This window comes from Sciurus vulgaris (assembly GCF_902686455.1).
Source record: "Sciurus vulgaris genome assembly, chromosome: 1".
In the NCBI taxonomy this organism is placed as follows: domain Eukaryota; kingdom Metazoa; phylum Chordata; class Mammalia; order Rodentia; family Sciuridae; genus Sciurus; species Sciurus vulgaris.
Window position 1 is genome coordinate 138,673,355 of NC_136461.1, and position 16,570 is coordinate 138,689,924.

Here is a 16,570-nt window from a genome sequence, read left to right on the forward strand (position 1 = left end):
TGAAATGCCAAAGATAATTTTATTTCTTTATCTCTTCTCCATAGAAATGGAATCCCCAACTATTCAAAGGAAATCAGATATAAAATGAACAGATATCATAGAATATGATATCCTTATTTGTGCCACGTTTCACAAAACCAGTTGTATATTTTTAGATCTCTCTGATTTGACCTGCATGACATTGGCATTAATTAGTAGGTCAAGTTAATGCTCAATGTCAAATAAAAATATTTTAGTTGATAATGGGCAGTGAAATAATTTTGCATTTTGAATATTTGGGAAATATTTGGGAGGGTGGATTTGTGAGCTGAACAATTCAAAGGAGAGGTGAGCAATTCAGCTGGCCATAATCACTCCCAATAGATACTGTTAATCGTAACCATGTATTACACTCTTTCTCAATGGATCTAATGTTTTAATTTTTTTCTACTGGGAGAAAATAATAACAAGTCACTTTTATATTTCACCCTTGAAGAAGAAATAAAATTAAATCAATTAAAAATGTCTTAATCGTATCACAGCATAAATAAAACCTACTCATTTTGTGTAGACATTTCAAATCCAAAATAATAACATTAAAATAATTCTATTAATGCAGTGGCTGAAATACTTTTCTTATGTTCCAATATACAGGCAAGGGAAAGGAAGAACTGAAATGATAAAAAAGTCCATTTTATTGCTTGGGTTTATAAAACAGATGTGGGATACAAATATTAAAAAGGCTATTGGAGTCAGTTATTGACAGTCTTTTGCAATAGTAATACTACTTCTGGCTTTTCATTTGGAAATATTTAGAATCTTATTGTAGTGACCCGATTTTAAATACCACATTATATTTGCAAGTTAAGAGTTAGTTTTTACTCTTTTCCACAATTTTATTAAATGAATGTAAGATGATCGTTCAACAAATGAGAACTTATGGTTTGAATTTCTTTATGTGTATGCAATATACATAGGAAACCAAATTCAATAAGTGACATGAATGTTACTACATGAACACTGGATTGTATTGCCCTTTGTCAGTCATTTCCTCTGTTTAATAAAATTGAAGAACACAAATGCCTTTTTATTTTTGTAATTTTGATAGTTTCCCTCCCATGGCTCTCCATCTGGTTTAGTGGAATTTTTGAGCATTGGCAAAATGTAACAGGACAAATATTTTAGGGAAAAGAACTATTTCTCAAGCCCTTCTATTAAAAGCTAATGTCCTTAAGGTCAAGAAAAAAAGGTCACTTTCAACATTAAAGAATTACTCTTTAAGCAAGATAAAGAAAGGCTCTTCCTTTGTCATTAGGTGGAAAAGAAAACACAAGTTTTTTTTCTACCTATGCATGAAATCCAGTGACCTATGTGTCACTTCTGTAGCATTTTTGTTCATATTGGCTTACAATGCAGTTCATTGCATTCTTATAGCAACACTTTTAGCAAATTTTTTTTTTTGCTAAACCATCTAAAGGATGGAAAGCGCTACTGTTTTGCCATTCACTTTTATCTACAATAGGTGAAGACACTCTCAATTCCACGCCTGGTGTCACAGAAGGCAGAGAGGACAGGAGTTAGATGCTCTTGCATCGACCTACTGAGTTAATCCTTTGAAAGAATTTTTCTTTCCATACATTTTCCATTCTTTCCCCCAAGCCCTAATACTCAGCATTAAAAAATCTACACACTACATTTATATAACATGATATAAAATGTGCCATGTCCTTTTTCAATGTAAAAACACTTCTCTTAGAAAGCAGTAAGATTTTGAAGTATTTTCACCATTAGCACATTGAACAGAGAAAACACTGGATCTCAATGAAGAAGCAAACAGACTCAAGGGTAAGAATTGGCACAGTTCATAGACACAGGTATAAATACATTTTTCTCTTTTGCATTAGGAAAATAAAATGGCCATTTTAATGACTGTCTTTTACTAAAAAGGATTAAAAAAAGAAGTCTGAGCTCACCAGGGAATTCACTATCAAACAACTAGAAGTAAAGCATTTACAGAGCTTATCATTAAAGTCAACAAAAAAGTAGTGGTATGTAATGCCAAAATAGTTTAGCTACCTTAGAAAAATATAAACACATAGAAAAATTACAAACTTAAGCAATCCATTCACAGTTTCTATGTATTTTTACACTGATTCTTATTTTACACTGATTCAGACCTATTCTGTGTTGCAAAAACATCTTTGGCTGGCAAGGTGGAAGCTATCAAGTGTTCGCCCTAAAATATGGGCATAAGATCAGTACTGTCATGGGATGCAACACAGCAGGGTGTTTTCTAAATGAATTGCTGTGAGGCAAATATTCCCTTTAGTGTCTTTTAACCCTGGGAGGAAGCTCAGAATTTTTCAGGCTGCAAGTCGAGGGAATTAAGAGCCATGGTATTTGAACTATCTCCACACCCAAAGGGATCCAGAAAGGTAGCCTCTCCAGAGTGTCCCAAGCCTGTGTGAATTCCTGCTAAATGGCTGGAAGGCTGCGTCTCTGCTGGGGAGTCAGCTCTGGGTGCCACACGTCCACGATGAATATCAGGCGGAAAGAGGAGGCATTCTGCCACACCTCGTGCTCAAAGGAGTCGTCAAAGATGAGCACCTTTCCTTCTTCCCATGTCCTGAAACAGACAAACATGGGCTTTGAGTATATCTTTGGGGTGTTCAGATATCTGAGAATCAGTTACTGTTAAAATGCAAGAAGCCCCTTTTATGACAACCTTTGGGATAGAATCAGGACACTAAGCCTGAATTTATTCTTCCTTTGATGATTAAGAAAGAATTTCAGGATGCTTATTATGAATATTGATTTTCATTGCCCCACACTAAAGTTGTGCAAAGGGCAGGGGACTGGTAATGAGCATTCAGGTCTTTTTCTCAACCCTATAATTACTCTGGCCAGTCCTAAGAGAGGTTTGTTTAGTCAGGCAAGCATTCAAATGCACCTGGTGTCTCCTGCACAGGATAACCTCCTGATCAGTGACTTGATGGCTATCCTCCCTGGCCTTCCGAGACTGGTTGAGACTTACGGGTGGCAGTTGGGTCTTACATATCTCTATGCCTCTTAGGATACCTGGTACAGTCTATACACCTCCAAATGATTATTTAGCTCATTTTATTTGTTCAAGTTCCATTTTATGAAAGAAATGAGTCTTTACTTAAATCCAGTGACCAGAAAGCAGATAACCAAATTAGGTGTTTCCCAGCTAGTGTTCTGGATGAGGAAAATGGGCAGATTGGGAATGAATTTTGTTTATATTTTTAGCATCATCTGCTATGCAAGTGGGTTATCCATGGAATATTTTAAATCAATGCTACATAACATCCTAAAGAGCCTCCTGCACTTCCTCCTAAGAGATCTGTATGGGGACCAGTATCTAAATATAATGGTATTCTAAACAAAGCAATATGCAGATAGAAATACGCAGGAGGAGCCAGTTACATGATGCCTTTCTAATTCAAAGAAAGTTTATGAGCTATGAGTTTATGCTCTCCTCTTTATAGTACAGATATTACTTTTAAGATATACATTAGCTAATATTAACATATTAAATGCTAAGTTATGTTTTTATAGTGAAATTTTCACTAGCAAATTTTATGTAGCTATTAAAGTTTCACTTAAGCATTTGAAATTATCCTGCATTAGCAAATAATTACATTTATAACATGGGAAATGATAGTTTGATTACAAGTTACCATATTATTACAAAGACACTTCCCTTGGAAAATGACTAGTGTCATTTTATTTTCCTTACTAGATGATTAATCAATATAAATTGAGTAATAGTATATATTGTAGGGCTTCTCAGCCTCAGCACTGATCACATCTGGACCAAATCATTTTCTGCTGTCTTGCACTGGGAGATGTTTATTAGCATCCCTGGTCTCTACCCATTAGATAGTAGTGCCATGCCCCATACCCCTTGTGATAATCAGAAGTGTTTCCAGTCATTACCAAATGTCCCAGGTTGGTGAATGGGAGGGGAAGCAAAATCATTCCAACAGGGAATAACTGATGTATTGAAGGAATTGGACAGTAAAAATTCCAAATTCTTTAAAGTAACTGATAAAGTAATGAATGCCTGCAAGTTAAAGGTTCATTGAAGTTGGGAACCAAACTTCTGCTTCTGCTACCTACATCCCCACTCCCCTTGACTATGCACTGTCTCAGGCCCCCTAGCCTAATGTCCTGTACTCAGTAAACATGTGTTGTTTGACTGTTTGACACAAGTCCTCAGAAGGTATAAAGGGTTTCATCCAAGGATAACAAAGGACAGAAATAGAGATTCAGAAGCAAATGACAGACAAGGCATTCATCATCATGCAAAACCAAACCTAAAAAGAAAGGCATAGCTAAGAAAAGAAAAGAAAACCACAAACACCTGGTCCCTCCCAACAAAGAGGAAAATGACCCATCACTTAAACAGTTAGGTAGTCATTTTCTAGGTCTTGGCGTTGTCAGAGGGAATAGGCAATGTTAGTGCCCCAGACAAGCCTACAAGACAGACAGAAAGAAAGGGGAATGGGCACTCAAAACAGAAGGCAGCACCCAAGTTCATAGCAGCACTGTCACAGGAGCCAAATGGCAGAAGCCACTCAAGTGTTCATCAGTGAATAGACGGATAAGCAAAATGTGATACACGCACAATGGAATATTATTCTGCCTGAAAAAGAAGGAATTCTGACATTTGCCACATGGATAAGCCTTGAGGTCATTATGATAAATGAAATAAGGCAGTCACAAAATGATTCCACTTATATGAGGTCCTGTAGTAGTCAGATTCACAGACCGAAAGCTGAATGGTGGCTGCCAGGGGTTGGAGGGAAGGAAAGAGGGAGTTAGTTTCAGTTGTACAAGATGATAAGAGTTCTGGAGATGGATGGTAGTGACGGTAGCACAAAGTAGATGAACTTAACCTCACTACACCTACACTTAGGAACACTTAAGATGGTTAACTATTACGATATGTGCACTTTACGTAAATCAGAAATAGAAAAACAGAGGGGATGATGTGGTAGAAGAGAAAGTGAAGAGACAAACTTAACATAATGGCAATACACCTGCTCTACCAAACATCATAGCTTAGCCTAGTCTACATTAAACAAGCTGTGAGCACTTGTATTAGCCTACAATTGGGAAAAATTATCTAATGCATCTGTAATCCCAGCTACCTGGGAGGTATATGGATGGCTCATAGTAGAAATTCAGTTAATAGCAGAGGTTTTAAAACAAAAAGGGAATATAGAAAAAAGAGGGAAATAATAAAAGAGGTGAAACATTTGGGAAGTTGTGTAATGTTACCAAGAATTAATTACATTGACATCATTCCTTATGAGATTTTGAGAAAACTGAAAAGGGAGATAAGACATCAAGAATCTTTACAGCCCGGCTCCCTCCGGGGGGAAGCAACTTTCTAGGGTAGCTTCTCAGAGCAGAGAGTCCAGTGAGAGCTTTCTACACAGAGCCAGCCACAAATCGCCAAGCCAGTGGAGACCTCTGACCTGCAAGCAGCCTCTGGGACCAGGGCAAGGCAGCCAGAGACCTCTCCAAGCGGATCTGCCCCCCCCCCCCCCCCCCCCCCCCCGCCGGCTTTTTCCACGGGGCGATCCAAAATGGCGGACTAGAAGGTGACTGCATCTCCAGTCGCTCCAGAACCCAGGATTCAAGAAGGGAGGCATTGAGAGACTCGGACTAAAATAGAAACACGGGGTGAGTCTCCCCCACCCCGGGAAGCTCGGCCGGTCGGCAGGCCTGGATTCGGGCACTTATTAGAGTAGGGCAGGGCAGCTAGAGTCTCCTCCAGGCAGCCCTGAGCACTCCGGCGGTGGGCTCCTCCCACAGGGCCAGATACTCCAGCTTCTCAGAGCAGGCCCCCCTGTGAGAGCCTTTCTGCACACAACCAGCTCCAAGTCCCTGAGCCAGTGTGCGGTGAGCTCCTGCCTGCCCGCAGGTTGCTTCAGAGACCAGGACAGGGCACCCAGGGACTTCCCCAAGCAGCACGGCTCCCTCTGGCAGGAAGTGCCTTTCTAGGCTAGCTTCTCGGAGCAGACCGCCCAGTGAGAGCCTTTCTACACAGAGCCAGCCACAAGTCCCCAAGCCAGCGGAGACCTCCGACCCACAAGCAGCCTCTGGGACAAGGGCAGGGCAGCCAGAGACCTCTCCAGGTCTCTCTCCCTGGAACCAGTAGCAGGCTAGGGGCAGCTTTCTTTGGAAGCGCGGCATTATCAAGTTACTCCAAGACCTCAGGCTACTGAAGGCTGGGAGGTGATACACTGGAAATCTACAGGGACACTATAAGCCAATAGAGGAAATCTGCAATATCACAAAGTCCCACTGACATCTGACCAATATGAGAAAACAAGGGAAGAAAATGTCCCAAACAAACCTAGATACTGTATCAATAAAACCCAATGACAGCACAGCAGAAGAAATGTCAGAAAGGGAGTTCAGAATGTACATAATTAAAACAATCAAGGAAGCAAACGAGGAGATGAAAGAGCAAATGCAGGCATTGAAGGAGGAGATGAAAGAGCAAATGCAGGCATTAAATTATTGCAACTATCAACAGTTAAAAGAGCAAATACGGGAAGCAAGAGATCATTTCAATAAAGAGTTAGAGATACTGAAAAAAAAAAACAAACAGATCCTTGAAATAAAGGAAACAATAAGCCAAGTTAAAAACTCCATAGAAAGCATAACCAACAGGATAGAACACCTGGAAGACAGAACCTCAGATATTAAAGACAAAATATTTACTCTTGAAAACAAAGTTGACCAAACAGTAAAGATGGTAAGAAATCATAAACAGAATCTACAAGAATTATGGGATATCATGAAAAGGCCAAATTTAAGAATTATTGAGATTGAGGAAGGCTTAGAGAAACAAACCAAAGGAATGAACAATCTAGTCAATGAAATCATATCAGAAAATTTCCCAAATCTGAAGAATGAAATGGAAAACCAAGTACAAGAGGCTTATAGGACTCCAAATATACAAAATTACAACAGACCCACACCAAGGCACATTATTATGAAAATACCTAACATACAAAATAAAGACAGAATTTTAAAGGCTGTGAGAGAAAAGAATCAAATTACATTCAGGGGGAAATCAATAAGAATATCAGCAGATTTTTTCAATCCAGACCCTAAAAGCTAGAAGGGCCTGGAACGACATTTACCAAGCCCTGAAAGAAAACGGATGCCAACCAAGAATCTTATACCCAGCAAAACTTACATTCAGATTTGACAATGAAATAAGATCCTTCCATGATAAACAAAAGCTAAAGGAATTTACAAAAAGAAAGCCGGCATTATAGAACATTCTCAGCAAAATATTCCATGAGGAAGAGATAAAAACAACGATGAAAATCAGCAACGGGAGGAACTAGCCTAAAGGAATAGCCAAATAAAGAAGAAACCAAATCATGTCAAAAAACAAAAATGACTGGGAATACAAATCATATCACAATAATAAGCCTGAATGTTAATGGCCTGAACTCATCAATCAAAAGACATAGACTGGCAGATTGGATTAAGAAGAAAAATCCAACAATATGCTGCCTGCAAGAGACTCATCTCATAGAAAGAGATACCCATAGACTAAAGGTGAAAGGATGGGAAAACACATACCATGCACACAGACACAGCAAAAAGGCTGGAGTATCCATCCTCATTTCAGATAATGTAGACTTCAAGCCAAAACTAGTCAGAAGGGATAAAGAAGGACATTACATACTGCTTAAGGGAAGCATAAATCAGCAAGACATAACAATCATAAATATCTATGCCCCAAACATTGGCTCATCCATGTACGTCAAACAAATCCTTCTCAATTCCAGAAATCAAATAGACCAAAACACAATAATACTAGGCAATTTTAACACACCTCTCTCACCGCTGGATAGATCGTCCAAATAAAAATTGAAGAAAGAAACCATAGATCTCAATAACACAATCAACAATTTAGACTTAACCGTCTTATATAGAATGCACCATCCAACAAAGAACGAATACACTTTCTTCTCAACAGCACATGGATCCTTCTCTAAAATAGACCATGTTTTATGCCACAAAGCTACTATTAGCAAATACAAGAAGATAGAGATACTACCTTGTACTCTATCAGATCATAATGGATTGAAATTAGAAATAAATGACAGAATAAAAAACAGAAACTTCTCCAATACTTGGAGATTAAATAATACACTATTATATGATGAATGGATAACAGAAGACATCAGGAGGGAAATTAAAAAATTCTTAGAAGTAAACGAGAACAAAGACACATCATATCAAAACCTCTGGGACACTATGAAAGCAGTACTTAGAGGAAGATTTATTTCATGGGGCCCATTCAACAAAAGAAGTAGAAATCCACAAATAAACGACTTAACGCTACAGCTCAAAGCCCTAGAAAAAGAAGAGCAGACCAACACCAAAAGTAGTAGAAGACAGGAAATAGTTAAAATCAGAGCCGAAATCAACGAAATTGAAACAAAAGAAACAATCGGAAAAATTAACGAAATAAATAGTTGGTTCTTTGGAAAAATAAACAAAATTGATAAACCCTTAGCCACGCTAATAAAGAGAAAGAGGGAGAAAACTCAAATTACTAAAATTCGGAATGAACAAGGAAATAGAACAGCAGACATGAGTGAAATACAAAACATAATTAGAAGCTATTTTGAAAATCTATGCTCCAACAAAACAGAAAACCTTGAAGACATCAACAAGTTTCTAGAGACATATGAATTACCTAAACTGAACGAGGAGGACATACACAACTTAAATAAATCAATTTCAAGCAATGAAATAGAAGAGGTCATCAAAAGCCTACCAACAAAGAAAAGTCCGGGACCAGATGGGTTCTCAGCCGAGTTCTACAAAACCTTTAAAGAAGAGCGCATTCCAATCCTTCTCAAAGTATTCCATAAAATAGAAGAGGAGGGAACCCTCCCAAACTCATTCTATGAAGCCAATATCACACTGATACCTAAACCAGACAGAGACACATCGAGGAAAGAAAATTTCAGACCAATATCCTTAATGAACATTGACACAAAAATTCTCAACAAAATTTTAGCAAATCGCATACAAAAATATATTAAAAAGATAGTGCACCACGATCAAGTGGGTTTTATCCCAGGGATGCAAGGTTGGTTCAACATCCGGAAATCAATAAATGTCATTCACCATATCAACAGACTAAAAGTTAAGAATCACATGATTATTTCAATAGATGCAGAAAAAGCATTCGATAAAATACAGCATCTCTTCCTGCTCAAAACACTAGAAAAAATTGGGGTAGTGGGAACATTCCTTAACATTGTAAAGGCCATCTATGCTAAGCCCATGGCCAATATCATTCTAAATGGTGAAAAACTGAAAGCATTCCCCCTAAAAACTGGAACAAGGCAGGGATGCCCTCTTTCACCACTTCTATTCAACATCGTTCTTGAGACTCTAGCCAGAGCAATTAGACAAACCAAAGAAATTAAAGGGATACGAATTGGAAAAGAAGAACTCAATCCATCCATGTTCGCTGATGACATGATTATATATTTAGAGGAACCTGGAAATTCCACCAGAAAACTCTTAGAACTCATAAGTGAATTCAGTAAAGTAGCAGGTTACAAGATCAGTTCTCATGAATCCAATGCATTTTTATACATAAGTGATGAATCTTCAGAAAGAGAAATTAGGAAAACTACCCCATTCACAATAGCCTCGAAAAAAATAAAATACTTGGGAATCAATCTCACAAAAGAGGTGAAAGACCTCTACAATGAGAACTACAGAACACTAAAGAAAGAAATTAAAGAAAACCTTAGAAGATGGAAAGATCTCCCATGTTCTTGGATAGGCAGAATTAATATTGTCAAAACGGCCATACTACCAAAAGTGCTATACAGATTCAAGGCTATTCCAATTAAAATCCCAATGATGTATCTTACAGAAATAGAGCAAGCAATTATGAAATTCATCTGGAAGAAGAAGAAACCCAGAATGGCTAAAGCAATCCTCAGTAGAAAGAGAGAAGCAGGGGGTATCGCAATTCCATTGTATATATTTACCACATTTTCTTTATCCATTTATCTGTTGAAGGGCATCTAGGTTGGTTCCACAATCTAGCTATTGTGAATTGAGCTGCTATAAACATTGATGTGGCTGCATCTCTATAGTATGCTGATTTTAAGTCCTTTGGGTATAAATTTAGGAGTGGGAGACCTGGGTCAAATGGTGGTTCCTTTCCAAGTTTTCTGAGGAATTGCCATACTGCTTTCCATAAATGATTGCACCAATTTGCAGTCCCTCCAGCAATGTATGAGTGTCCCTTTTTTTTAGGACCATAAAACTCTATTGGAAAGTGTTAGACTTGAATTTGTCTTTTAATTTTCTTTTCTACATTTCCTTAGAAAAGATACTTTATTACTTAATGTAGCTTACTTCTGAATACTTAAAAAATGTGTCTCGTTTCAGTTACTAGAGGAGGAATGACTAATAGTGAAGACACAATTAACCTAAAGGGGCAAAGGGAAGGACAGGAAAACCTCACCCAGGACATGTCCAGACTGGAACGACTCCAGGGTTAAACCAGACATATATCACCTGCCTGAGAAAGCGGAGTGTTCACACAGCAGAAAGAGCCAGAGCATGAAGATATCAAACATCTACATATCTCATCTGAATAAAAACCAGACTTATTGGAAGGCAAAGAAAGAATTTTTAGGCTACTCATTTTGTGAGCAAAGCTCCACCAAATATAATTAAATTATAATCAAATCATAACATGAAAGAACTAAAATATAGCAAAGCTCCTAGGGGTAGGATTTGACAGAGTTTATCCTGAAGGAGGCCCCTGAACCCTTCTCTGAAGGTTCAGAAAAACAGTACTGGAAGCGGGCTGGATGGCTACCTTCTCTTACTGTTAGAGTGTCTTGCCATCAAGCCCACCCATGGTTTGTCAAAAGATAAAAGAAGATCTGGTTGTGCTATAAAGTAATATTATAAATTCCCTCAATTTCTCAAATTATTATAATTGTAATTAATGATAATGATATAATGGTGGCAGGGCATACTTAATAGCTATAATTTTTCAGAGAATTACCACTTTTATTAATAATGCCAAGTAATAACACTAGGTACCCACAGAGTCTTCCACCTAAAACCTCTATAGATAATATTCAGTGACCTTTGTTAAAATGTCCTGAGTAGGCAAAGGACATGGTTTCAGTTTTCATTCAAAGTAATCACATAGAGACAAGTACAGCTCTCTCAGTGACAGGCTGGTTCTGTGAAAGAAGGAGGAAGTCCCTAGACTTTTTTCATGGAAGACCAACATTTGAGCTTCAGATCATGGTCATAGGGAACATTCCTGGTATCTGTAGATGCCAAACTGAGGAGGCCAGCAAGGCATTTAAACAGGCTAAGTGTAAAGGGTCAAGAGCTCAGGAAGAACAACAACAGAAATCGACCACGGCTCAAATTAATCCTGATCTACTGAAGTTTTGTTGTAACTCCACTGGAAACCCTGGCACACACTGTAATTGAAATGTAGAAAGGTGTTATCACAACTTCCTTTTCTCTCTCTTTCCTCCTCATACATACAGACTTTCTCTTTCTGCAGGGAGCATTTCTCTGGAAGTTAGGGCACCTGTGTTCTTGTTATGACCTTGCTAAATAGCCATTTGACTGGAAAGCACTTCACCTATAAGCCTCAGTTTCCCCAATGGAGATAGACAAGATGGTCTCTAAGGCTCCTTTCAGCATTAAAATTCTATTACTTCTCTGCAACAAGTTTTTGGTTAAGACTTCATGCTTCATATTGTATTTTACAGAATATATCTAATAAATCTTCATCTGAGATATGGACATAGTATTTGTTGTTTTGTTTAATGTCAAAAGAGGGGAAGGCTGGAGATGTATCTCAAGGGTGGTTTGCATACTGAGTACATGCAAGGCCCTGGATCCGATCCACAGCATGGCATGTGCATGCACATAGAATCAGTCCACTAAAAGATGACTACCATCACAAAGAACCTCTTCTACCAGCAGGTTCTTTAATAGGCTCTCCCGGACACTGCTTAGTGTGGAGCCAGTCTCTCAGTTACTCATGGGGAGAACTCCCTCTCCTAACTCCTTCAAGCCTCCAACCTCATGCCAATCAGTCACACTCCAGGCAGCAAGACCTATCCCCAATGTTGCAGGAGTGCTTGGTCTTACTCCCAGGAACATAAAAGACAGATGTCCCTATTTCTGCAGTAGACAGACAAGAGGATAATATAGAATGCACGCATTACAAAATACTTGGAAATACAATTCTGAGTGCACACATATGGATTGTTTTAATATTCAAAATCATATATTTATTCTTTCCATTTTATAGATAAGGGAATTGAGGTTTCATGAGATTGTGCAAGTTGTCTAAAGTTGAACTTAGTAAGAGGGAAAGCAAGGTCATGTGACTTCAGTGGTGTCAAACTACTTTGTGAAGATATACAATGTTTAAATCTGAAGTGAAACCCTAGGATGTATTTTTCCCATAGAAATATTATTATACATAGTTATTGGATCTAGAGTCCTATTAAAAAAAATCACAAGTTAAAAAATCTTTGGGGCCTGACCCAGGAGCTTCCACATCATTTACTACTGCTATAGGAAAATGAACTCCAACTTTTCAACAATAATTTCAACAAACAAGCTTGGAATTCAATTGGTTTTCAGTGTGGGAACTGCCATTCCTTTTGGAGGTGTAGATATTCATGTGTGTGCATTCTAGCCACCTGTGTGTAAGAACAGTGATAAACACCCCTCCTCACTAAACAGAACAGGGCTTACACACTTTAATGATGTGTTTAATAGACCAAATTGCTCAATTGCAGGAAGATAGAGGACAAAATGTTACTATTCAGCAGCAAGCAAACCTTCAGGAAAATATCCCATCTAGTTAACAAAGGCCCTTTTTGTTCTACTGTCCCAGGTGGTTGGCTACCTTGGTGACATGTGGGTCAGATCACATTGAGATACAGAAGGAAGAGGGGTTAATCTCATGGGACAGAACATCTAAGATTTCAGGGAAAATAGCTAAAACAAAAGAAAACACAAACAGACAAAAATAAACCAAGGAAGAAGGTTGAAAATAATTGGTTCTAAATGATTTTTTACTTCATAGCTTCCATAAATCAATCTGGAAATTTTAAGAATTAGTTTTTCTTCTCACTTTGAGAAAATAAAACAAAATAAATATTGTCTATTAACAATTTGTGGTGGATTAAAAAAATTAAATTTTTCTTAACCATTAATTTTTTTAGCCTGACTTCTATATAATCTTCCTAGTTGGAACCTTGAGAGGTTAAGGAAAATATGTTATAAAATGCTTGAGGTATATGGGAAAAAGCCATTATTTCTATAGCAATTTAGAGATAAATTAAATGACTGGTTGCCAGTTCCTTTCTTCAGTCTGTCACTCAGCGACACACTAATGCCAACATGTGCTTTCCCAGTTACTTGTCAGTCTCATCCGATGTCTCAGACTGATAGTTTGTAGGGAGCAAGGCGGTTTCCAGGAGAGCTGTGAGGTCACAGGTCATTCTCTTGGCACAGTTACAGCATATTTTGGAAGGACCTCATAGAGACTGGGAATTGCATTCCTGTCTAGAAACCCCTAAGCTCTCATAACTCAGTCACTCCATAGGGTAACAATTTCCACTTACTGGCAGCATGTTTATCCACTGGCTGCAGTTTATTCAGCTCTGGATCAAAGTTGATAATGAGCTCATCTTATAGCCGACAAAGCATGGCCTGTCTAGGCCCAGAAATGGGGATTTCCCAGATTATTTCTTGCTGTTACTCAACTGTCTGAAATGAAAACTTGCATCCAAAATTTCAAAATGATCATCTTAAAACTGTAGCATGAGCCCAGCTTGATGGGGAATGCCTATAATCCCAGTGGCTCAGGAGGTTGAGGCAGGAGGATTGTGAGTTCAAAGCCAGTCTCAGTATAAGGGAGGTGCTAAGCAACTCAGTGAGACACTATCTCTAAATAAAATAAAAATAGAGTTCAGTGGTCGAGTGCCCCTGAGTTCAATGCCTGGTATGCAAAAAACAAAACAGAAGAAAACTATAGCATGAGGGCTGGGTAGCTCAGTGGTAAAGCACTATGCCTAGCATGTCTGAGGTTCTGGGTTTGATCCTTAGTACTGGAGGTGGCTGGGGGAAGAAAAGATTGCTGAGGGTATAGCTCAATGTTACAGAGCACTTGCTAGCATAAAGGAGGCCCTGGAATCAATCCCCAACACTGAAAAACAAAGAAACAAACAAACAAACAAAAAGGTACAGCATGCAGCATGATCCCATTCTACAACAACGATATGTATGCTGTGGGGTTGTGTGTAGGAACATAGGCTTCTGAGCTAGAAAGCCTGGGATGGGACTCTGATTCTGATATCATAGTGGGTTGAAAGTCACTCCTCTTTCCACAAAAGATAGATGCACCCAGAACCTAATTTTGCAAAAGGGAATTTGCCAATATAATCAAGTTTATGATTTTGACATGAGATCATCCTGGATTAGGTTGGTCCCTAAATCCAATGATATGTGTCCTTACCAAAGAAGAAAAGAGGAGAACACACAGGGAGAAGGTGAATACAGAGACAGAGCCCAGAGCGATGAATCTACAAGCCAAGGCACACCTAAGACTGCCAGATGTTACTGGGAGCTAGGGGAGAGGAATGGATTCTCCCTTACAAACTCTGGAAGGAGCAGACCCTGCCAACACATTCATTTCAGATTCTGGCCGACAGAATAAATTTCTACTGTTTTAAGTCATGCAATTTGTGGTAATTTGTTATGACAACTCTAGGAAACTCATACTAATAATCAGCTTTGGGTAAAACAAACTCATCTTTATATCTCAGTCTTCTCAGCTGTAAAATGGGAATTTTAATGATCTTAATTGCAGAGGACTGTTATAAGGATTAATGAGTGAATGTAACAGAGTGCTTAGAACTGTGTGGCACAGTTATTGTTGGCACAATATATATTACTACTACAGTTGTCATCATTGTCAATATGCATGTAGAGCATTGACAAGCATCTGGGCAGTATCTCTGGGTATGGGGACAAAAATAATTCTTTTTTTTATTGTTTTTCTCTGGGCTTTACAAATTGTGTACAAGGGTCATGTATCAGTTTAGCAATCTGAAGGCATTCGTTCATTTGAAATGATCATTTTATTTATATTACAAAGTTTTCAGAAATACAAGCTCATCATCAGTTAGAGAGTTGTACTGTTTTGCAGTGATGAAATATTTAAAAACCATGCACTCTGGCATGTTGTTCTTATGGCCTTGAAGAAACAGAAATATGCTTACACCTATGAACTACAGTGTACAAATTACTACAGTTAACCTACTCTTTGGGAAGGAATGATGCTCTGAAAAATTGCTTCCCATTAACTAGCACAAAGATGCCTGATGTCTTGGTATGTGTGTTTCTCTTTCTGCACTAATGATGCTTCTACGATAAAAGCATGAAACTCGAGGATTTTATCCGAAACTCTGTTTTCAGAGTTTATAAACTGACTACTTCTCAGGTAACTAGGTATTTTCAATAAGTATTATGTAACACTTGAATTGACCCATTTCTTTTATGAAAAGCACTATTTCTGTAATAAATTATGAAGTCCAACCTAATTAGTACTGAATTGAGGATAGTTAAAGATGATAAAGATTCATTGAACAACATTTGAATTCACTTTCTTCTCAGAACTCATGGAAACTTCTCAAAAATAGAACATATTTTAGGCCACAAAGCAATTCTTAAAAAATTAAAAAAAAAAAATCGATATAATTCCTCACATCTTATCTGATCACACTGGTATTAAATTAAAAGTCAACACCAAAAAAAAAAAAAAATCAAAGAAACTACATAAACACATGGGATCAAATAATACACATTTGAATGATGAGTAAGTGATAGAAGAAATCAGAGGAGAAAATAAAAAAATTCTTAGAATCAAATGATAATATTGATATAACATACCAGAACCTTTGGGATACTATGAGGACAGTTCTGGGAGGCAAGTTTACAGATATGAGTACCTACATAAGAAAATCAGAAATATCTAAAACAAACAACCTAATGATGCATCTCAAGGCCCTTGAAAAACAAGAACAAACCAATTTCATAAACATTAGAAGGAAGGAAATAATTAAGATCAGAGCCAAAACCAATTAAACAGAGAATAAAAAAATTACAAAGAATCAATGAAACTAAGAGTTGTTTTTTCTTAAAAGACAAATAAGACTGATAAACCTGTAGCCAAACTAACCAAAGGAAAAAGTGAGAAGATACAAGTCAATGAAATTAGAAATGCAAAAGGAGAAATCACTACAGAAATCCAGAGGATCATTAGAGATTATTTTGAAAATGTTTACTCCAATAAATTGGAAATTCTAATAGAAATAGATACATTTCTAGATACATATAGTTTTCCAAAATGAAGTAAGAGGGCACAGTAAACCTAAACAGAACAGTAACTACTAATAAGATAGAAGCAGTAATAAAAAGCCTATAGCAAAGA

At 37.7% G+C, this 16,570-nt stretch overlaps 1 protein-coding gene across 5 annotated transcripts in view; it reads right to left on the reverse strand.

Moving 5' to 3' along the window:
- Nucleotides 1-16,570, reverse strand: part of ASPH (aspartate beta-hydroxylase) — a 247,931-nt gene continuing 231,361 nt past the window's right edge. For all 5 annotated transcript variants that reach the window (XM_079156072.1, XM_079156074.1, XM_079156073.1 and 2 more), the window contains one exon: nt 1-2,605. In XM_079156072.1, coding sequence (XP_079012198.1) covers nt 2,455-2,605 — 151 coding nt within the window. In that variant the 3' untranslated portion in view covers nt 1-2,454. The remainder of the gene's footprint in view (nt 2,606-16,570) is intronic.